The sequence below is a fragment of the Silene latifolia genome, chromosome Y (assembly GCF_048544455.1).
Source record: "Silene latifolia isolate original U9 population chromosome Y, ASM4854445v1, whole genome shotgun sequence".
NCBI classification, from domain to species: domain Eukaryota; kingdom Viridiplantae; phylum Streptophyta; class Magnoliopsida; order Caryophyllales; family Caryophyllaceae; genus Silene; species Silene latifolia.
In genome coordinates this window covers 193,881,958-193,906,863 of record NC_133538.1, presented here as the reverse complement: position 1 = coordinate 193,906,863, position 24,906 = coordinate 193,881,958, and the positions used below count along the sequence as shown (strand labels likewise).

The 24,906-nt window shown below is 34.7% G+C and overlaps 1 protein-coding gene across 1 annotated transcript; it reads right to left on the bottom strand.

Annotated features, from left to right (window-relative positions):
• Positions 1–1,557: 1,557 nt before the first annotated feature.
• On the bottom strand, positions 1,558–21,812 carry LOC141627388 (cysteine--tRNA ligase 2, cytoplasmic-like). The gene is made up of 9 exons (XM_074440682.1): positions 21,476–21,812; positions 20,101–20,164; positions 17,782–17,967; positions 16,900–17,073; positions 16,533–16,814; positions 16,303–16,428; positions 2,500–2,718; positions 2,139–2,252; positions 1,558–2,033 (listed from the first exon to the last, which is right to left on the bottom strand). Exons 1-9 carry the CDS (start codon positions 21,685–21,687, stop codon positions 1,794–1,796), a joined length of 1,617 nt encoding a protein of 538 aa, XP_074296783.1. The 5' UTR covers positions 21,688–21,812; the 3' UTR covers positions 1,558–1,793.
• Between the last annotated feature and the right edge of the window lie 3,094 nt (positions 21,813–24,906).

Genomic DNA, 24,906 nt, shown 5'->3' with positions numbered 1-24,906 from the left:
TTGAAGGCCCCAAACAATACATTTTCATCCCCACGAAGAATTACTCTTGCCATCATTAAAAAGCAGATCACCATCTCGCCACTTTAAGCCATATTTAGCACCAATAGACTTACTGAGAATAGAATCTGGGTGAGTGATCATTCTCCATCCAATCTTTGCTAGTAGTGCTTGATTGAACTCCTTCATACGTCTTAATACCCAGACCACCATTCCATTTAGGTTGGCTTAGGAAAAGCTTACTACACCAGCTAATAAAAGAAGATTTCTTATGACCCGCCCACCAAAAATGTGACATAATAGCATCTAATATTTTTGTCACACTTACCGGTATTTTAAATACCGATAGAAAATAAGAGAAAAAGTGATGTAATATGAAAGAGAAAAACAATGTAAAAGAATGTAATTATATGTTCTTGTCTGCTATTCCATAGACAGTGCTATATATACACACACCATACCATCCCCAAGCAGAGGTCGCGACCCGGTTTTACTCTTAATTCCACTTTATTTATCTTGACCTACTTTCACCCTCCCAAGCAGAATGTCACGATCTAGGTCATCAACCCAATCATTTTCCACTTCACAACATTCCCAATCATGCCCCACTCTCATATTATATACTTTTTTTATTGTTTTTTTATTGTTCAACCAATAGAAATTGTACACCTAGAAGGTCACCAAGGTGGTCAATTTTGTTCAACAATGGTCACAAATTGACCTTTTAATGTGGAAGGTCACAATTTAACCATCAAAGGTCACCAATTATACTTGCTTAATTATGTCATTAGTATGATCAAGCAAGATCATGACCTAGCAATTGACCTTACTTGACAATAGAAAGTGAGGGTTACAATGGTTGAGGATGAAGGATTACGATGGTTGAAGTTAAGGGTAAGGTAACAATGGTTAAGGATGAAGAGTAACAATGATGGAGAATGAAGGGTATAATGGTCATCCACAACATACATTTTATAACATTCCGTTAGTTATACGTGCAACATAATGTTTCGAATACAAGGACCTCGAACCTATAATATTTTACTTCATATATCTTAACACCTTGTATAATCAGAATCTAGAACTCCAACCATTTGTTTTAAGTTGACTCGAGACGTTCAAATGCTAAAAGATTAACGTAAATAATTTTCCCAGCACAGACTCGTGGATACATTGGGGGGAGAATAGTTACTAAACAACATGGAGATCAATCATAGCTATAACTTAATCGAATAGTCCCGTGGTGAGAACGAATACTGTGTAATGCTTTTCATGAAGAGAAGCTCTATGTTTGGGAACGAAATGCATATTACTTCCTTGTCCCTTGCTTATGCTTTAATTTTTGTTCTATTAACATAATTTCTGTTGAAGTTGCTACGAAATGCAAGTGTTATCTTGTTTAAAATTGTCAAAGAAAAAGTCAAGAAACGAAATGGACAACTGAACATTAATGTATGATCTGACCCCAAAAAATGCAGTATCGTGCCTCCACTTTGTCACGGTGTTTTGGGAGTTGGTAGAAGATGGGCAAGGTTGTAAAGAAGTATACGGAGTAATTGGTTTCGGGCAAAACCTGACCACCTTGTTTTGAGAACATGAAAGTGAATGGTACATCGCATGGGAGATATCATAATAGAGATAGAGTCCTACAATACTCTCACAAGATTTCAACATTGTCAGTTTGTGAATATATCTATCATATCATGGCATTCAGGGGACAGGAAAGATAAATCAGACCACCGAAAAAAACTTGTGTACAGTTAATCAATCTGTTGGTTTTCAAGTAATTAACTCGACTATTGTGGTGCATCGCTGGAAACCTGATCTTTTCCTTCCGGCACACATGGCCGCCATGTCGTACCAGTTGGCAAATCCATAAGGCTGATGCCCTTAGCAGTCAACTGACTTCGGATTTGGTCGCTCATTGAAAAGTCTTTGTTCTTCCGAGCCATTTCTCTTTCTTCAATCATGTGTGAGACGTCATCTTCAGTCATCTCGGCCCTAAGTAATGCTTTCTCCTTCAACTGATGTAAAACCTACAAGACGGCCAACAACATTCCAGCTAAAGAAAAGGTACATATTGTAGAAGCAATCTCAAATGCTAACTATATTCCAACTACGACCATTGGATCATATAATACCTCAGAGTAAGGTGCAGGAGAAAGCAGCCCTAGCACTTCCAAAATATATCTTATTACTGCCTCTAACTCGGTAAGCGACTGAACAGCTAGCAATTTCTGTTGCTTTTGCTTTTTCTGGAATCATGAACAAAATAGGGATTTTAATTTAACAGGGTTTATGGTTTTAAAATGATTTTATTTATCAGAGCTTGCAGGATGCATATACATGTTCGAATCAGATTATAAATAAAATATCCGAAAGTGTATTGTTACTCGTTAGGCATTATATCTGATGATTCTGATTGCTTTTTTTCACCTTCTTAATTATGTGGGGGTGGTTACCTACAAGGCATTGTGAGTCGAGTACTACTGAAATTCTTACCTTCAGCCCATTAAGTTCATTGTTTATGGACTTTAAGGCTTCTTGGAGACTTCCCTTCAATATATCTGCTATGTGCAAATCATCACTCATTTTGCTCTCAAAATCTTGCATCAACTTCTTAGAGTCAGAAGGTTGACCGGGTTTCTTGCTGCTTGCTTTAGCGTTCTCATTCACATTCTCTTGAAATGGCTTCAAAGCATCGCTACAATCTAGTAATGTCTGAAGAACAAGAAATAAAAAATCACAATCCACAGAGAGAACAATATTTGACAAGCAAACATTATACACAAGAAAACCAAACAACGCCCACAGCTGGCGGCAGAAACACACTCATGGAAAGCACGAGTGCGGAAAAACAGAGACATAATTACTATGTTAGTTTGACTCGTCATATGACAATGGATAACCGATAACCCCATGTCTAACACTATGAGACTTTATTCTAAGGCAAAAACATGGGGGCTTTCAATTTTTTGTATACAGCTGAGTCCAACCAAAGGATATGAACCCATGTCGACCAGCGGTATGCTAATCCCTAGTGAGTGTTTCATAATAAGTCCACATGGATTAGCAGCTAAAATAGATTCACACTGGAATCAAAAGGTGCTTCCGCTGCTGCTAATCCCTGTCACGGATCGACATACCGCTAACATAGCACAACATTTGAGACCACAGATACGCAGCATATTAACATCTACGGGTGAGCAAAAATATACGATACGGTTTTCATAAAAGGATAGGATACGGTAGAAAGTTTCAAATATACAAATTTCCGTATATATGAATTTTGGACTTCCTCACTTGAGTTTGCAGACTTGTGGTTTCTCTTTGCATGTGGATCGTTTACAATGCTAGATTCAAATTTAGGGTTTGGTTTTGTTGGTTTCATTTGAGGCAATAGAGATGTAATTGTGCTAAGTGGAATTAGGAAAGGTTTAGAACTTGCGATTGGTTGTGCAATAGACCGGTCTTTGATTGTGTGGAGTAGACCTGTTGTTGATTGTGTTTCATATGCGGATGGACGATTCAAGTTACGATAAAATGAGATTCACAACAATGCTGAAAGCGAGATCAATGTTAAGGATGACTTTAGTGAACCTAATGACGAGGACTTTCGGAAGATTTCAAATAAGAGATCAAGGCTCAATCATCGAGGTCCACGAGTCAAAAGAGAAGGAGACTACTTAAAACCACTCTAAGTATAATCCTTTTTTGAGATTTATGCTTCTCTATCTAAAATTAAGGAAACTCCATCTTCTAGTTCTACTTCCACCAATCTATGGGTTTACCTTCACAAGAGATTAAACAAGACGATATGTTCAATTTTGGTGCCCTTTTGGGTAAAAAGTTTGAAATATCAATGGAGGCGGAAAAGTTGTGAAAAAAACGAGGTTGGAGAAGTATTTGGAGGATACTACGGAAAGTAAAGAATCCTCTTTTAATATATTACAAATGGTGGAAAGATAACCAAAGAAAGATATCCCATAAATGGTCGAAGTTTGGTGGTGCGAACCCGTTCGAACCAGAATGGAGGTCGTTCGTTGACTAGGTCCCTGGAGTTTGCGGACTAAGTCGGTGGGATGAGCGAACTTCTCCGTTAGTGCTTCAGATTGTTATGGGAAGAGTATGAAAGAACGAGGAGTAATTGGACATGACAGCATTGCCATAGTGACGCTATTGATGAAGGCAAACTTAAGACGAATGCTCCTGTGTTTTCTGTTGATCAAGGAGGCGTTGAAAGAAAGGAATTTTGGGTAACTTTACCCTTGATATCATAGGTCAAGTGGTGAGTAATGAGTAATTTATACGGAGCATTAATATCTTTTTCTTTTAAAAATAGGTGGAGCCAGTAGTTGAATAGGCATGCTTTTAGATATTTTGTTTTTAAAGTTTCGTTCTCTCTTTTGAGAAGTTTCTTTAATAAATCATCAATTTTTGTAAATAATTTTTTCCAGAAACAAAATTTTTGGAACATCACACTACCCCACTCACCGAGTTCGGGATAGGTAACCCGAACCAAACCAAACCAAACCATGTAACCGTGATCCAACCATTATGAGGCTAAAGTCCAACTTATGAGGTCATAAAACCTTCTACATCATAGAATCTCCACTACCACTACCAGCAAATAAGCTCTGATTTTTTCGAGATACTAATATCTGCACAAATTGGGATGTATAATTCTATTTATTTATTTTTAATGTCGTTTGTCCGCCTTCTAAAACATATGTACACTACATACTACTTTACAGCATGACAAAACAGCTATAGTGGGGAAAAGAAATAGTGTAAATCACAACAAAAAGGCCATACATATGAGCATAGCACACTACACTACACAAAATTATAGAATCAAGATTACACATCAAATTTAAGAACAAGTGTTTCCAAAGGAATCATGGTTGCAAAGATGAACAAGAGAGCTAAAAAGTCTATGTTTACAAAATATCATCAGGTAGACAGCCATAAAATAATTTAAAAAAGAAAAAAAAATAGTGTAAGTTGATCAAGCATCAGTCCTACGGCAAAGGTATATATATACATAACTGGGTTGAGGCGTTGTGGATGCGACACGTGTCAACTCAGCCTTAAATACAAGTATTAATTACAGCTGAACGTTAAATATAAACATAATAAATGCTACATAAATCTCAGCAAATTATTAATTAGAGTTTAATAAATGTATTATAAAATTACATATAACAATTACGGTGATCTGATTTTAAATTTATATAAAAAAGAATTTTGATAAAAATTCTAAAATGTAAATCATTACCTTTATTGCGAAAAATACTTTAAATTGAGTATACTTTCCATTATATTTTTTAAAATATTTTGATATGTATAGATGATTAAAGTGAGTGTATCACAATGCGTTACATTTACTTAAAGAAAAACATTTTGAGAAAATTATAATACTTAAACCATTAAATCCATCAAGAAAAATATATTTGGAAGAGTCATTGTATTTATTAAAAACAAAACTTAAAGATAACTACTAAGAGATAAGTTTTTATGATGTGATAATGAAAAAATTATATTGGATAAATTAAATACATTCGATATTTAAGAGGTTTTAAATAATGTGATAACGAGTGGAGATTTGTATGGCTTTTTGGACTTTTTCGAATAGGTTAAGATGGGGTTTTCAGGCAACTTATACATATCGTAGAAAAAAGTTAATATTTTGGTACTGATTACTAATTATTGATTATGTTGGTACTGATTATGAAAAAGGGGCCTTATATTAGTATTGCTTATCAATTAACCATATTTTATATGTAGTATCAAAAAACAAAAGGTGCAAATTTCTTATAAATATGTTGTACAACCAAAACATTCGAATAAGTTGAGCTTTGACCCTATATGTTTGATACATAAACATCACACGTTATACATTAAAAATTGAAAAATGCATCAAATTATATTCACATCGTTTTGAACAAATATTAATTGATTTGGAAGATAACGTATCGTGAAATGATCTAACTTAAGAACTTAATGTTGAGTGTTGCATTATTCAAATACATTTATTTTCATTAATATGATATTTGATAAGTCACAAAATTATTTATATAATAACGTTTATCATTAATAGTTAACTATCACTTATTAGTTATAATGAAAATTGTATATATTTTATTTTAAAACATTAGAAGTTAAACCTAAGAAAATAAGAGTTGAGAAAGTTAATTTATTTTTATTTATAAATAAAGATATTAAATGTCATATATGAATTATATTATTTTTCTTTGATTATAATAAAAAAATTATCAAACAGGCCGCGCAAAGCGCAGGATACTACCTAGTATATATATAAAACTGGGTTGAAACGTTGTGGATGCGCCACGTGTGTTATACAGCCTTAATGACAAGCATTAATTACAGTTAATCATTTAATATGAACATAATAAATGTTGTATAAATCTCAGCAAAATATTAATTATAGTTTAATAAATTTTATTATAAAATTACTTTAAATAATTACGGTGATATGATACTAAATTTATTAAAAAATTATTTTGAAAAAAATTCTAAAATGTAAATAATTACGTTCATTGCGAAAAATGCTTTCAATTGAGTATAATTTTCATATTTATTGAAATATTTTGAAATGTAAAGCTCATTAAAGTGAATGTCTCACAATGTTTTACATTTACGTAAAAAAAAATATTTTGAGAAAGTTATCAAACTTAGACAATTAAATCCATTAAAAAAAAATTTGGAAGAGTGTATTTGTTAAAAACAAAACTTAAAAAAACTAAGAGATAAGTTTTTATAGTGTGGGAATGAAAAAAATTATATTGAGAGAAATTGAATACATATGAGATTTTACTAGGTTTAAATAGTATCATAACGAGTATGTATGTACACAGTGATTGCGAGTGCATTTGAATAATCAAAACAAAAGTAATGATTATTAAGGAATATAGTATTATAAACGACATGAAAAAGTAGAAAACACGTTACATTTTTCTTTATTATCTTTAATTAAATATGTATGCATTAAGTAATATTGATTATGACTAACTAAATATTACTTTTAGTTAAATATTTTATGTTATCTTTTAAATACTTTGAAGTTAAAACCTCAAAAAATAATATTTGAGAAAGTTGAACCCCCTTTACAGGTAAACTCTTAAACATCACTAGATTTTGTGCCCGTGCGTTGCACGGGTTTCAAATTTGTCCTTCCTCTAATTGTTTAGATCTTTTAATATCATTTTGAATGATACGTAAAAGTTGTATTTCAATTACTCAAATAAGGTAAATTTATCTTATTAATTTTATATAAGATTAAGAAGTACGTTTACGTAAGGACTCTAGGAATAGGAATTACAATTTGTTAGAATAAGAGGATAATTACAAATTTATAGATAAATTTTCTAATGGAATATAATTTAGTAATTTGTAAATTAAGATAGTTATCTGTACGTAAAACACCATATAGTTATAGTAAATGAAACTTTCATTGAATGCTTTGCTTATCACCCAAATACTTGGCTCAACGATTGTCATCACCTCATTATACAATGTAAACTTTGAACATGATGCTGGTTTGGCAAAAGGAATACTAAAGAGAAATCCTCGAGGGTGTAGGGTGATTTGCAGCTGCTTGGGTTGTTCTTCCTTTCGTCTAAATGCAGATAAGGCATTTGAGTTTTCGAGGAACCAGCTGCTGGAAGCTGAAGAAGTTGCCCAAGACTTGATGAAGGAGCTATCTAACCTAAAATGTATGCTCAAAAAATCTATAACAGGAGCCGCTGATGTTAATCTGGTATGAAATGACATCTCTAGATGTGTTTTCTCTCTTTTGACAAAGCTTTATATTTTGTGGTCCCTTACAAGACTCGCTTCACAGAGGTATAGGTTGTGAATTTTACAAAGTGATTGGAGTTTTGTTATTAGCACCGTAGGCTAGTTGTTGAGTTGCATAAGTTTGCTACAAATAGAAATCACGGTATGCACTTCTGAGCTATACTATTGCACTCTTCATATCATCTTGTGCATCTGTCTCAGACACTCGACACTTGGAGAATGCCTGTTAAACCATAAACACGAGCATTCAAACCTGTTCATCGTTTCACTGAAACGTATGACAGCCTTGAACATTTGCCAGAATAAAAGTTTCATCAAGTGCTATGTTAGTTAGACACTTGATGTCACATTGCATATCCATGTTGGAGATGATATGAGAGTTGAACAAATTATATCTACAGGTAGAAGAAGCCTATATAAGAGCCTCCAATGTAGAAGAAATGACAAAGAGCCGCTTAAGGCAGATGCATGAAGATCTTTATGTACACTCGAGAAGCAAGGTGAATTTCCTTTCAACATGTTTTATTTCAACTCTACTCTCCTGCATCATATATGTGTCCTATTATCCAACGCATTGCAATAAAAACAGACGCCAGTCACTATCTGAATGACTAAACAAATCCCAGCTAACGAACCGAATCCCCACCAATAACTAATATTGCTCGGGGTTGGATAATCTATCAAATGCTGATTAAGTGTGGAATTTGTGCATTACAATGTGCAGACCCTCCGTTTTGCTCATTAGTGCACATTAGTTGTTATATTAGCTATGAGAATACACATCTTTTGATGGTATATATAGCCATATAAGTTTATGATTTTCCACTGGTACATAACTTATAAAACTCTATAAAACTCTATTAGATAGAATTTGCACAAATATTAGATAGAATTTGCACAAATATTGGGGATAACTAACTATATACATAAATATTGGGATAATTATACATAATATTATTTTAAATAAAATTTAATTAGGTAGTTTAATAAAGTTGGAGTCTCTAGAATTGCCTGAAAAAAGCCTCTTTTATTATATATATATATATATATATATATATATATATATATATATATATATATATATATATATATATATATATATATATATATATATATATATAGAGGCGGGATCTCGTGAGTTTGGTTCTTACGGTGAGTTGTGAGTTTGGAAAATCTAAACCATTAAATAAGGTAAGATCAACGGCTGATATTAATTGAGTCAACAAATAAACGCCTGAAAAATAGACTCTCTAGTCTCTCCAATCCCAGTAAACAATCAATTGAGAAGGAGCCTACACGAATATCCCCATTGGAACCCTAGGATAACAATGGCGGACGAAAATTCAACCTCAACCTCAACCTCAACCACAAACACAAACACAAATCCGAAAAAGCGGCTATTGAAGCTTTTCAACACACAAACGAAGACAAAAGAAGTGTTTGCCCCAAACGATCCTGATGAAGTTGGGATGTATGTTTGTGGTGTTACTGCCTATGATCTGAGTCATATTGGTCACGCTAGAACTTATGTTGCTTTCGATGTTCTTTTTCGGTAACTTTCTCTCCATTTTACTCTACTGATTCATTGTTATGTTTTGTTTTGTTTTGATTTCCAATTAGTGTGATTGATTGATTGTTTACTGTGATTTTATAACTTTTTTGTATGATTTAGTTGAATTTTAATTCGTTGTATTGAGAATAGTGATTCATCATGTTAATTTTGTTGCTGCGTTAATTTATAATTGAACATCGCTGTGCAAATTAAAGTTGGATGAAATTTGTTAATCCCGACTTCTGATTACTTGTAGAAGTTTACTGAAGAGAGGTGATTGAGGATTGGGTGTGCTGCTCGTCCTTTACCTTCATGAGTTCTACTGATCATGGACAAGATAATGTCCAAAATTGCAGACTCTTACTTTAGGTAAATTAATCAATCATCTTGATGATCAACTATTGGTCTCTATCATCTATGTTGGCTGACGATGTAGATCATAGCTTGTTTGGTTACTTGGCATTGGTGTGTGTTCAAGGGTGGAACTGGCTATTTTATGAAAATCCGCGTGTTTTTGACTTCAACTGAAATGTATAGGTGTGAATGTGTCATACACCCTCTTATGGCTCTATATGTCATATCTCCTACGGGTGTCGCACCCGTGTAAGAGCCTGGTGGTCGAATCGCAGGTAACTAGAAGAACTTTCGAGAGTCAAAGCAAGATAGCTGCTGACCACTCAACTAAGCTCCACAATTTTTGGACAACTTTTTACTCCAATTTAACATGTGCAATTCTTGGGGATAATATGCATGTAAACAATATTGAGTATAAGAGTGAAAAGTTGTAAGAAAGATGAATCCTTGGAACCCCTGCTAGGTCCAATTGGAAACTAAATTCCATGTTTCTCGAAACCTGAAGCATTATGCCTGCATAGTTGATTTGCTTGGACGTGCAGGACGCTTGGAGGATGCTTATAAATTCATTCAGGAAATGCCTCTATATCCTGATCAAGCTATTTGGGGCGCCTTATTAAATTCCTGTAGGATTCACCGGAATTTTGAGCTAGGGGAACTTGCAGCACGTAAAATATTTGAATCTGATAAACAAAGTATTGGATATTATGTTCTTGTGAGCAATTTCTATGCTGCATGCAATAAATGGGATGACCTTGTTAGACTAAGAAAGATGATGAAGTATATCAAGTATACTGTGTTTTGTTGTTTTTCAGGGCTTTTTGTTTGTCTTTCGGTATATAGTCTGGGAGATGGAAATATAGTTTTTGCAAATAGAAGTGTGCCACATGCCACATGTGCTAGGATATCTTCTGCTTGTGGTTCATATACTTAATACACAAAATCTCATTGAAGACGGCACGTATTCGTCACTTTGAAGTGACGGATACCATTTCCTCTCACAAATGACCCAAATAGAGGAGAGAGGGAAGCACATGGGGGTGCCCCCACCTTGTCCCCCCTATCCGTTTTGTGAGTGGCATTACCCGTTACTTGCTCTGACCCGTCTTCAGCAAGACTAACTGTACTTAATATTATCGTTTTAAGTAGCTTTTCAAATACAATTTTGGATTTCTCTATTTTCTTTTAGTTTAATTTCGTTTCATTTCTTTTCTATGAGTAGCAAGCAACTCAAGAGCTGACAGGATATCAACACTAAGAAACGTGAATTGAATGTATCAGCTTGAATTACGGGGATCTGTAAATGCTTGCATTTCTTCTATTAGCTTAGATGAAACATCATCCAAACAAATAGATCGGTCAGCAAATGGACATTTCTCACATGGAAAACAATGTTGCAAGGTATGTTCAAACAAACAATCAAAAGGGACACCGGAATAACACCACAATAACACTACAATAACAGCACAATAACACGAGAAAAATAAAAGTAAAAAAAAAAAGGTAGAAAAAAAAGAGACACCGGAATAACACCACAATAACACGTGGTAAAAAAGAGTAAGTAGTAAAAAAAATCAAAGTGACCAGAATAACATCACAATAACAGTAGAATAACAGCACAATAACACGTGGTAGAAAAAAAGGAAAAAAAAATCAAAGTCTTAAAAAAAAACAAAGTGACACCGGAATAACATCACAATAACACCAGAATAACAGCACAATAACATGCGGTAAAAAAATCAAAGTAGTAAAAAAATCAAAGTAGTAAAAAAATCAAAGTGACACCGGAATAACATCACAATAACAGCAGAATAATAGTAAAATAACAGCACAATAACACGTGGTAAAAAAAGAAAAAAAAATCAAAGTCGTAAAAAAAAAATCAAAGTAACAGCAAAATAACATCACAATAACAGCGGAATAACAATAACAGCACAATAACATGTGGTAAAAAGAAAGTGAAAAAAAATCAAAGTCGTAAAAAAAATCAAAGTAAAAAAAAAAAAAGCACAATAACAGCATAATAACACGAGGTAAAAAAAATAAGAGTAAAAAAAATTTCAAGTAAAAAAAAAATCCGGTACAAAAAGAAAAAGAAAAAAGGTAACATAATGAGTAAATTAAAGAAAAACATAAGAGGAAAAATAAATCAAAGTGGTAAAAAAAAAGCACAATAACAGCATAATAACACGAGGTAAAAAAAAAAAAGATAAAAAAATTAAGTAAAAAAAAAAAAGTAACATTAGAAAAAAGAGAAAATAAGTAAATGACGGTTATATATGACAGATAAGATTAGATCTTGGCCATTCATCTCTAATATAATCTAGTGGCTGAGATTTCAAAGCCCAAAACTCACAACTCACCATAAGAAACCAAACTCACAGGATCCTATCTCTCTCTCTCTCTCTCTCTCTCTCTCTCTATATATATATATATATATATATATATATATATATTGATTGATTATATATAGTTTTAAAAAAAAAAAAAAGGTGCAAATTTCTTATAGATATGTTTGATACATAGCACATGCAGAACACAATAAAAACATTTGAATAAATTGAGTTTGGACCTTATATGTTTGATATATAAATATCGCACTTTATACATTAAAAAATTAAAAATTATATTCACATCATTTTAAACAAATAATAATTAATTTGGAACATAAGTATCGTGAAATGATATATTTTGAGAAATAAATGTTGATTGTTGCATTATTCGAATAAATTATATTTTAATTAATATGATATTTAATCAGTCACAAAAATTTATTTATTAAACGTTAACAATGCATAATTAGTTATCACTTATTAGTTTTAATTAAAACTCTATGTATTTTATTTTAAAACATTGAAGTTAAACCTAAAAAAATCAAGTTTGAGAAAAATTAATTTATTTTTATTTACAAGTAAAAACATTAGCGGTCATATATGAATTATATTATTTTTTTCAATTATAAAAATAAAATCTTAAAAGAGGCCGCGCGAAGCGCGGGATACTACCTAGTACATGCTAATTGTTAATCACACCAAGATTCATGTACCCCCTAGATAAATGCCTCGATGCATGCCTTTTAACATTTTCATGTGTTAAATGAAACTAATTTAATGTTTTAAATTGTTTTACTTTATTTTATTCTATGAACCAATGAATTTTAAATATAAATATTCTTCCTCATAAATGAAAACCACAATGACGTCTACAGGAAAGTTACCCTACCCATCGTTTGGATGGAGGAATTCGGAAGAGGAAGGGGGCGAAGGAAATGATGGGACACAGTTTTTGTTTTGGTTCGTAAAATCGTTTTAGAGGAAATAAATTTGCTTAAAAATAGGAAAGATTTGGAAGGAAATAGAAAAGCTCCCCTCACTTTTGTATCAAAACAATACTTGTGGCTATAGAGTGTGCTTACTTCTTCCACTTAACTATCCAAGTGGTAAATTTTGTTCTCGTTTTTCTTATCTTGTATAGCAAAACTCACTCAAGAACACCACAAGGCTTGAAGTACAAAAATAAGTACCTTTACGATGTCAATCACACTTATCAAAACACTAATTGCTCATGTGTTATAACACAGATTTAGGAAAGTTAAACCTCACCATTACGACCCTTGGCTCCTTGGGGCAAACATTCCAATGCCTTTCATCTTCCAAACTAAAGGGCGCTCAGTATGGTCTTGTCAAGTAAGAGGAATATAGATGATCAAGTGTCTTGCACTCATTCTCCCTCATACAATGATTGCTTCATCCAAACACAACCTTGTCTCAGTCTCTAAGTTAGATCTAAAGGCGTTTCATCATGATCATCAAGCGTTTCATCATCATCTATACCTACTAAGTTAGAAGTTAGAAGACAAGGTCATGGCTCCTTCACTAACCCCGCCTTACTTGTAAATTGACTCTAAACATGACCTTGTCACAGTAGTAACACTTCCAGTTACCCATTTCCCTTGTTCTTGATTTCCTCTTGAAACATATCCTTTTCTTGATCATCTCCTTCAACGATTCAAAACTCTCTCTCGCTAGTGCTTTATATAAAAGTGTCCCATATCAACCAAAAATTGTCACCAAGCATTTTGGCCTCCTTCTCCCTCAAACAATTGATTGCTTCATCTAAAGAGAACTTAATTTCTCCACTTTGAGCATGTAACTCTTTGGTAGTAACGCCCATAGGCTAGAGTATTTAGGGGTCATTTGGTTCAATAGCGTGAAATGGAATGGATTGGAATATGATGCCATAGAGGTACGAGTTTCTAAAGCCATTCCATCATAAAGTTGTATGGTTCATTCTAAACTTGTACGAGGAATGGAGTTTGAAACCAAGGGAGGAAGGCGGGTATGGGATTCCAAGAAGTTAATCCAATAGGTATCTAACTCCATTCCAAAGTAATCCAACCAAACATTAGAATAGAGCAAATCTATTACAATCCATTCCAACAGACCCATAACTCTATTTTGGTCATCGTCAAAGTATCTACCGTCGTCGGCCTAAATCGATCTCGCTTTATACTGTGAATGTTAACTTCAAATGCAAATCTCACTATATCAAGTCCAACAACTTAACTAGGAGTTCAAATTAGAAAAAACCCGTCCAACTTCAGTTCAAAGTGGAGAGCACTCATACTGTAGTCAAGCAATCTATCTTGTCCAAAGGTTGAAGTAGACAATTATTTCAGGCTAAATAGCCTAGTTTAAAAAGGTGCAATGGTGCACAAGGGCAAAGCGAAGGCATGCACATCGTGCGCATGAGGCGCACCCAGCTCCATAAGCCTTGTTTCAACTAAGCTTAATAATCTATATAAAATAATAAAACAACCATACCATATTTTTTTTTCCCTCCAAAACCTCACTCCACATTTAACATAGATTTTAGGATTTCTTAAAAATAGGCCCACTAACTAAATAGTCGAATATATACAATTTATTTTATGTTGTTAACATAAAATTTATACCACCATATTTTATTGTTTTTTTTACTAACTTCTCTATATTTTAAGGGGTCCATAATATCATAATTAATTTTAGAATTTTGTGGTTTTTTTAAATAATTTTCATATCATATATAGTATATACAAGTGTTTGATGGCATGAATTTAACTTTTTTAAGCATTATGTTTTTACTCGATTAGACAATATTGTTTAATCATGCAATTAATATAATTGTTAGTCTCAAAATCATTCCTTTTACGTTTTTAAACCGTTGTGAATAGCTATTTGTTAAAGTGGTCATTCATGTTGAAGTGTTCATAACTTTCAATCTAACTATCTATACTAATTAATAAAACAATAACAATTGTCATAGTATCTTGATTAATTTTTTTACTAAGAACTTAATGTTTTGTTGCCGATTTTCGATTATCATGTTATTATAGCATCTCCCCTTTCCTTGCACGAGTAAATTGAATAATCTAACAACTAACAAATTGAATTTGAGAAGCATTGGGTAAATGTCTTTAGAGAAGGTCTCATAATAAATTTATTATGAGCTTATTTTATAATTATAATACAAAACAGTACCACGGGCAATAAAACAGATGAAAACATCGTTAAAAAATAAAATGAGTACACTTATTATAAGAATATATACAAAGTTAAAGAGTCGTTTCAAGTCATGATTAACAATATAATTATATAATAGTTATGAAAACGATAAATGATTACAATGTTATATCAATAACTTCTTTAGAGACTATCTCCGATCTCCCTCAAATTTTTTTATTGGTTAATGCAATTTATACGAATGAAATTTAATTATGACTAGGTTGACATTGTTTAAACATTAATAAAGGATTAAAGGGTATGTATTGGAGAGTTTTGATTGGATGTATATTTAACGTTAGCAAACATGAATAAGGGGTTTACACTCTAGAGTGTCAATGACCTAATCCTCAATCACAAATTATACTATGATATGAAACCCTAATATGGTGAGACCGCATAAAAATGATCATTTTATGGTAAAAATTTAGCTTTTGATATTAAAAGTTACCACTATTTTATTATTAATAGTGACTACTTAAAAAAAACAATCATTTTTACACATAATGTTCACTATTTCTTATAAATTGGTCAGTTTTACCAGTCTATATTCTACTTACATTGATAAAACTGATCAATTTCTTATTCTTATAAATAATAAAATACAAACCATAAATATCTTTTTTAATTTCCCGCCTAAATACTATTATAAAAGTATTGTATTTAAAATTGTAATTGTCAAGTATATAATTTCCATGTAACATATGAAAAATCAATTACCTCGAATAAGAAACCAAAACAATGTTGTAAATTTAAGAATTTACGAAAAATTATATATATATACAATCTATACACGCCCGTGCAACTTTGCACGGGTCCTAAACTAGTAATGATAATAAAGAAGACCAACCAGTATAGCTTATATATCAAAATAATTGAGCTCTTGCAATGTAGGATCGTCCTATCAGAAAGAAGTAATCATGAAAAGCAGAAAAGGTAAATAATGATACAAAAATGATAAGTGATGAAGTAGAAAACAAATAAAAGGCTAGGAAAGGCAACGCAAAAATAACGAAATTAGAGCACTTAAAAACTTGCCTGATAAATACGATAGACTGCATCAGATGCAAGATCTGTTTGATATAGCGAAAAATTGACAGGAGAGCCGTAGTTCATGCTTAGAAGGAAATACCTAACTGCTAGGGGATGGTATCGATCAGTCACCTATAAATAAGAGGCAACCCACACATCAAATAAATAATCTGTGAGTCAGTAATCAACATACAGAAACCAAAGTTAGTTACAATGAAAGAAACAACATTATCAACCTGACGAATGGTGAAGTAGTTTCCTGTTGACTTGGACATTTTCTCGCCGTTGATATTGACAAACCCGTTATGCACCCAATAGCCAATGTGCGCCTCTTCACATGCAGCACAACTCTGTGCCAGCTCATTCTCATGATGCGGAAAGATTAAATCAATTCCACCGCCATGGATATCAAAAGAGTATGTAAGGTATTTAGCACTCATTGCACTGCATTCAATGTGCCATCCAGGTCTTCCGTTACCCCATGGACTTGGCCAAGATATTTCACCAGGCTTTGCAGACTGCAAACGAAGGTATGTAACGTAAATAAGAACAGCATAAAATGATGAAAACCGCACTACAGATGAGTCTTATACGCCGAAGTACCTTCCATAGAGCAAAATCTGCAGGATTTCGCTTTCTATGATCCACGGACACTCGTTCACCTGCCCTATTGTCCTCAAGTTTCCTGTTAGATAACAGGCCATATCTTTCAAACTTGTCAACAGAGAAATACACATCCCCATCATCAAGAGAATATGCAGAATCCTTTTTTATAAGCTGCACAGAAAACAAAATAAAGTAACTTAAGGATATTTGTTCAAGGGCAACACAACAATTAATTCAAAGAGCTCCAAGACACAGTGGAAGTTCTTAACATAATATAAGTTTCTACTGTAATTTTCTCCAAAGCACCCTCTTCTTTAGTAATTAGTAGTACCTACTTTTAATGATTACAAGGGACATGGTTGTAGTAGCCTAGTAGGAACAAAATCAACCAGGAAATGAGGAACACCCATTAATTGGATAGAAAGAGAAACAACATATCTCACTTCTTCAACATGTTCAAGAAATCATAGCCTGTATACACACATTTTCTTAAAAAAATAATAAGTCGGAAGATTAAGTACTTGGTCTACAGTTATGTGTCTCCCTTCCCCTTTTTATTTTTGTCTTACCGCCTACAAAGGTTCAGTTAGTATAATGCTTCAGGATTAGCCGACCAAGAATTTTTTGGGTGTTCGGGACAAATCATACGGCGTAGTTGTTAGTGTTGTGCAGCAATAAATCACTTATATTTACAAATAGCTATAACGAATATATTGTTTGCTATGTCTGGTTACCTTTTCTAACCCATGTATGCACAAGTGATGCTTCTTGAGCACAAAAGTTTTTCTAATCAGGAACACTAAGGACCACAGCAACAGAGGGAGACGGGTCTTTTTCGCAACAGGCAAAAGACTGAACAGATTAAAGCATATTTCTTACCTCTTCTATCATTTCAATAATTTCTCTGATGTGATCAGAAACACATGGCTGGTGAGAGGGAGGCAGGCACTGTAAATCATCCATATCCTTCGAAAACTCTTTGCAAAAATTGTCACTTAATTTCAATGGGTCACTCAATGGATGATCTGGATTCGTTGCTTTAAGCTCCTTTGCTCTGTTAATTATCTAACTCAGACAAAAGAAGTTAAAAATGAGCAACCACAACCTGGGATGGGAAAGAGTTCAAAGAGACCCACTGTCAAAGGGATAAGCGCAAAGTACTAGGGAAGACCATGAATTTGCAGTCATACACTAACTAGTAGAAATGCACATGGCTTAAAATCGCATAACAAGTCGCGATAGTGTTTGCAATAAAGGTGTCGCGGAATTGTCCTCGTCTCCTCGACTCGGCCATTGTGATCTTATCGTGGTGATATTTATTTTGAAAGCTTTTGTAGATATTTTAACATCTATTGTCTGTTGCATATAAAGTTATGATTAAATCTATTTAGAATAGTTAACTTGACCAATATGATACAATTTTTTTTCATAACAAACTTAGGCCGGTACATCTCAGGGTTATTGGTAGGCCGTATCAGATCATGTTGGCCAAAACACGTTATAAATATTGTCTTGCTGATTTTTAATTTACCCGATACGTATCGAGATATCTAGTATTGGTGGCCTCCGATACTGATACATCTTGAACGATTAAAGACGTACCTGCCAAGATTTTAAACCATGTAAATGCATCACCTAAAGAGAGAACTCTCAAGCTCATAAAATAATAGTGTATTTTCCAATTACCTTAGCTATATTACATTGATATACCATACCAGGCATGTCATGATTCAGACAATAACACTACACTTGTCCTACATGACATTGTAAAATGGAGTGATGAACTAAATAAAATATACGAAAGTGATATGAATTTCAATTTCCATTTAACGCAATCCACAACATCACTTATCTACTAATCGACAAAGACTAATTAATCTCAATTGCAAGATTCTTCAATCAAGTCCAATAGTATTCCATAACAATTTGTATTGGTAATCAATTCATTTTGGTTGCTTCATGTTCTATTTGACTTCAGTAAAGAATTTAGTGGAGTTGAAATTGTCGAAGACAAGAGAGAAGAGAATTGTATTGCAAGAAACGGCAATTTAAAGTGTTAATAAAGGATTAGGTCTAAAGTACCTACACCACTAAATAGAGGACTCCTATTGGATGCCACCCATTTTCATTATATTATTATGGCCAAAAGGCCCTAAATACCCCTTAATTGTTCCTCCCTAAGACCCGAAGACGCTTTTCAGTCTTTCTTCTGATAATGCACATCACACATCAATAAGTAACTCCCTAAACTCAAAATTTACTCATCGATATCCACCTACACCGGATATAAACACCCAATAATAAAGAATCACCATATTACACATTTTTTTCGAAAAAGTAACCAACAGCAAAATAATTACACAGAAAAACAGACATGCTGAAAGTACATCTACATAGCAAATTAGGGGGTTGTCGCCCATGTAGATTTTTGCGGTTGTGTGACAAATTTGTTGGGGGATGAGTCTGGTGTGGGGTTTGGTAGTGAGGAAGCGGCTACTGAGGCAAGACTTCCTGGTGAGCTGACAGAGGGGAAATGGATGAAAGTTTCAAGGTAGTCAATTCATCGACTAGGGTGGTCGTTAGGAATGAGACAGAATCTGCAAGGTGAAGAACTTGGGATATTTTAGTGCTGAAGAATAATGAATATCAGACAAGAAGAAAAGATGACTTAGGGCTTAGATAAAGATCAAATCAAAAAAGTTATCCACTTGTAGTGCAAACACTGCCGCCTTAAAGCCTCATGGATACATACAAGCAGAGCCTAAATATCAGCACCGACTATAAACCTTTACCTCCAAAGAAATTTCTACAACGAGCGCAATACCGAGCTTCAGGAATGTAGTGTTCCCGTTGTAATAAGGTATGATGTGACGTTTTTTATTCATTTTCTTCAAAAAAAAAATGAATAAAAATGAAAGAAAAGATGTATGCATTGAATCTTGCAGTGATGGTTCCAAAATTTGGATACAACATTAGTCCCCATGCCATAATCGGTTTCAATGGTGGCAGGGTAGGGGGGAAAGATGTATGCAGTCTTATGCCTGTTTTGAACAGACACAGACTATTTCTATAGGATCTCTACCGAAACTCCATCATAAAGTGCATCATTGCTACTTCACTCACAATATGAAAAACATCGACTTCAGTGAGCCAAAATTTGGATAGCTGGCTAAAGGGGAAAAAAAACATTTTTCTGACCTTGTCATCAACATCAGTGAAATTCCTAACATAAGTGACTTTATAGTCCAATTCCTTCAAGTATCTGCAAAATTACAGTTAGGGATGATTGATAAGAAAATCCTAATAAAGAGTTAATAGCACATAAAACTTATAGCAGCAGTGATATCCAGATTGATGGGAGACAGATAAAAATTAGTTTAATGAGACCTTCCAAGTTCTAAAAAATGAGACGTTTCATGACGTTCACATCACAAACACATGATAAATCTCTGAAAAATCTTTCTTCCAAGGAACAACACAATCATTGTGAGCATGGCAAACAAGAAAGTGATAGGCCTGCATATAATTGCCCTTTATGTGAAAAGCACTAAAATTCGATAACCGTGTTGTTATTACTACATATAACTAGCAAATTAATGTAGCTGTAGAATCTAGAGATCTAGGATCTGATTTGGAAGAAACATACCTTATCTAGAGTGTCCCCGAGTCATGACAACTTGTTTTATGCTAACTAAAGCAACTACACTCATAAAGGAGATGTATAATCCAAAATCTAAGAACGCAAGGCTACTATATTGCTCAAATAAGCAGAAACAGGTCAGTTAGATTTCGTCTTGAATATAAAAATTGCCCAGTATAGAAATATGGGGGAGGGGGAGCAAAAAGCAATTACAACTACAAAACCAAAGTTCAGTTTAGCATAACATTATATCAAAGCAAAACATTAATGACCATGCATAGCATTTGCTATTCTATTTATTTATTTTTATTTTGAGGAAAAGCATATGGTATTCTTCCATTTCAATTTTCAAATATTAAGAACAATAGATGGATTTAGTCGCTGCAGCTTAACAGCTTAACAACAATGCTGATAATATATAATACTCATAAAGCCACCAGTCTTACTTCTCCTTCCATTGAAATGCCTTGAGAGGATGTGCCGCATGTGCGCCCCTCTTAACATCCATGTCATCTAGTTATCTACGGATCAGCACAAAACATCTATGGCATACTGGTTTTAGATCTGCCCATGAGATAGGACGAGCCCTCTAAAAGTGTAAATGCACCGATTTCAAAGTCAAAACCTCGTATACACAGAATCAGTCACAAATTTTCAACAAAAACATGAAATTCAGACAAAAGTTTTAGTGAAGGACTCAGTCAACCCCAATCCAGAAGTACTAAATGCATTACAGGAACTATGCATCTTGAATTCGATACTAAGAAATCAAAATTCAATCAAACAAAACACACAGCATTGAAAATATCACCATTTTCTCCAGAAAAACACAGAAATCAATGCGCGCGCAAGATACACTTACAGCAAACATGCAATTGAATTAAACAAAGTCAAATCAAATCGAGATTGAAACGTAAGAAGAGAGAAGTATACCGATAAAGAACATCGAAAGCAACATAAGCTCGAGCATGACCGATGTGACTATAATCATAAGCAGTAACGCCACAAACATACATTCCTACTTCACCAGGAACCTTGGGCACGAAGAGTTCTTTCTTCTTGGTCATATTATTGTAGAGCATCAATGGCGGCAGACGTGAGTTCGAATTTGAGGTTGAGCTGGAACTCCCATTTTCGTCCGCCATTGTTGAACTGTGTGAAAAACCCTAATTTCAGTGTATTCTCAAATTAATTTTGGAAGAAACGGCGGATATTGGGAGAGGATGACTAAAGATGAAACCGCTGACACTTTCCTAAACAGCCGTCCCGTGATACTATATCGGACACCAACACTCCTCGGATACACGCCGAAACGTGTCAGACACCTATAAAGCCGTGTCTAACTTTCTACATTTATTCGGACACGTGTCCGACGCGTGTCCATGTTATTTGGGTCATGTTCGACACGTGTCCATGACATTTGGACATCATGTGGGGTTAACGGTTAATGATGTTCTTCAAACAAGAAATGAGCTATCGAAAGAGATTGATTAGGAGATATGTTTGGATGGTAAATGAAAATGAGCTATAATTAAGGGCAAATTTTACCTTCACTTATTTAAATTTAATATCAAATAATTTTATAAAAATAAAATCGAACGTTTATAATTATAAAATATATATTTTACTAAATTTAAATAACATGTCTCATGTCCTAAATTTTATGGGATGTCGTGTCACGTATCTGTGTCGTGCCCGTGTCCGTTTTGGTGCTACCTAGGACTCAGATATCTATGTAATATCCAGCCTTTGTGGGACCCGTACTTAGACCTTGGGACGCGTGAGAGGAGGTTTAGACCGATAAGAGGGCACTCGGAAGGGAAGGATAGCCTTACACTAGACCCGAGCCTAGACCGAATGGTGTTGCAGCGGATCGAGTGGGTCTACTCAGTCGAGTGAAGGGTACACTCGACCGAGTGAGTCCACTCAACCGAGTGGAGTACTACTCGACCGAGTGAGTCCACTCGACCGAGTGGACTCGGCACTCGGTCGAGTGCCGCTGCTTTCAGAACACGGGATTTAATCCCTTCCACCCCAACCCTAAAATCATTTCCACCTTCCTCTTTATCTCTCCAAACTCCCTCCCCTCTCCATAAAACCCTCACAAACACCTTCTACTTGGGATTCAAACTTGGATTAGAGGATCTACCACCTTCCTTTTCATCTCCTTCACTTAGTAGGTAAAGATCTCTCCCTTTTCTAGTCATTTAAACCCTAATTTTTTGGGAATTCGTCATGGGTAATTACTTAGCAATTAGTATGTGTATTTGGGGTAATTAAGGGGTAGTAATAAGGGGCTTTATAGTATATATTAGTATAGGATGTATTGTGATAGTTATTATGTAATTTATATAGGATGAGACGGTTTTGTGAGATGGATGCTTGGTAATTTCACCTAGCTTATGGATTATGCAAAAAGGTAGGTTAATCCTACTCGGTTTTAAGAATGTGGTGTTGTTTATGTTGTAATTAGTTTCACATAAATTAGGGCATTTGCATTATAATATGTTTAATGGTAATCACATCATTAAGAGGAGGATTATGATATGTTGGTTGTGGTTCATGCATTGGTTGGTATCACATGTGTTGGAGGATTTGTTGTTGTTGTTGTTGTTATTGTTGATTTGGAGACGTAAGACGGTTGGGAGACCGTCTTACGCTTGAGTCGCCTCTTGGAGCTTCCCACTCCAAGAGGGATGTGCACATTGAGGGCTCGAGTTTGGAGAGACACGTGTGGTTGAGACACGACGTCTGGTAGGGGATCCGGTTGGCTTTCGGACCCGGTACGTCTGGGCATGTCACGGTACCTGTTTGTGGTTATCGGTACGTCTGGGCGTGTCCCGGTACCAGTGTGGTTATCGGTACGCCTGGGCATGTCCCGGTACCGTGATGGTGGTCTCTTTTGCATTATGTCATTCATATTGGTAGTCATATTGCATGTTCACACTCTAATTGTGTCGTCTTTTAATTGTCCATTGAAACTGACGTTTGTGTGTCTGTGTTTGTCACATGTCTCTTTTGGGGCGGCATGTGTCGATCCATATGATATTCTTTGGTCATATAGGGAGCAGGTTAAGTACAGGTTTGTTTATTAACGTAATCGGGATTCGGGCCGCGCTACGGACTTTGGAGTCGAGTACATAATCACTAGGTAGATGGCATAGTCATAGATGAGTTGTATTTCATTTATTAGTTTACGTTTGTAATAACTAAACTTGTTATTTATTTAATAAAGTTCATAATTGTAATTCCGATTTCACTGCCTCGGGAAACCGAGACGGTAACGCTCCAATTATCTTGGCCGGATAGTTGGGGTGTTACAAAGTGGTATCAGAGCGACGATTTTGGAACCTAAACCAATGAACCAAAATGAACTTAGGTGTGTCTAATAAAATGAAACCGGCTTGAGTACGATAGGAGATCGATTTTGGATGAGTGGGCGCCCTTATATCAAAACTAGTGCCTATTGTCTCGCTTGGTCACTACGTGGGTGGTTAAAAGTACGGGTGAACACTATGTAGAAGTTGTATAGTTGTACGTTGCATGAATGTGTGATTTACGTTAAATTCTCGTATGATATAGTGCTTACCATGATACCTGAAAGTGTGGAAGTTGAATGTTAGGATGTTAAGAGTACTATGCTTAGAAGTAGTAGTATATGTTGGTATACAAATGATGGCTTTGCTTTTGAATCTTTACATCGCGTGCTAAATGAATGTATGTTAGTGTATTTGTCGTATATGATTGCTGAATTATGTTGGCAGAGTAGTCATTAGTACTACGATTTTATACAAAAGACGGTAAAATGGGATGTCGTATAAGCTAACTTGGGTGAGTCACTGAAAGCCGATGGACTCCCGAACCTTCTCTTTGTGTTGCAGGGATTTCATCGTCCTCTTTCGACTCGAAATTTCCAGCCATAAGCAACCACTCTACCGAGTACGAGTCCACACTCGACCGAATGACGGTGCACTTGGCCGAGTGGGTCGGGCACTCGACCGAGTGGGCCGGGCACTCGACCGAGTGGACCATTTTCCATAGGGTAGAAACTTTCTGGAAAACATGCCACTCGACCGAGTAAACTCTCACTCGACTGAGTGAAAGTTCACTCGACTGAGTGAAAGTTCACTCGACTGAGTGAAAGTTCACTCGACCGAGTGAACTCGCCACTCGACCGAGTGGAACTGAGCTGAGGGTTTCACGGGTTTGATTCCCTTTTTCTTCATTCCTTATCTTCTTCATATCTCATTTTCACCTTATTCCAACAACACCAAAATTCCTCTAAAAATAGTTCTAAAACTCCATTTTTGGTGATTTACTACTTGGCTAAGTTTTTCACTCACAATTTCCGTCTCAAATCTCTC

What these genes read in the sequence shown, in the direction of transcription:
- LOC141627388 (XM_074440682.1), bottom strand. Translation starts at nt 21,687, where the DNA reads ATGGCGGACGAAAATGGGAGTTCCAGCTCAACCTCAAATTCGAACTCA. An exon ending in TCACTGATGTTGATGACAAG is followed by an intron (nt 17,968 to 20,100) that starts GTCAGAAAAATG and finishes TGTCTGAGTTAG; the next exon opens with ATAATTAACAGAGCAAAGGA. An exon ending in ACTACTTCACCATTCGTCAG is followed by an intron (nt 16,429 to 16,532) that starts GTTGATAATGTT and finishes TCTTATTTATAG; the next exon opens with GTGACTGATCGATACCATCC.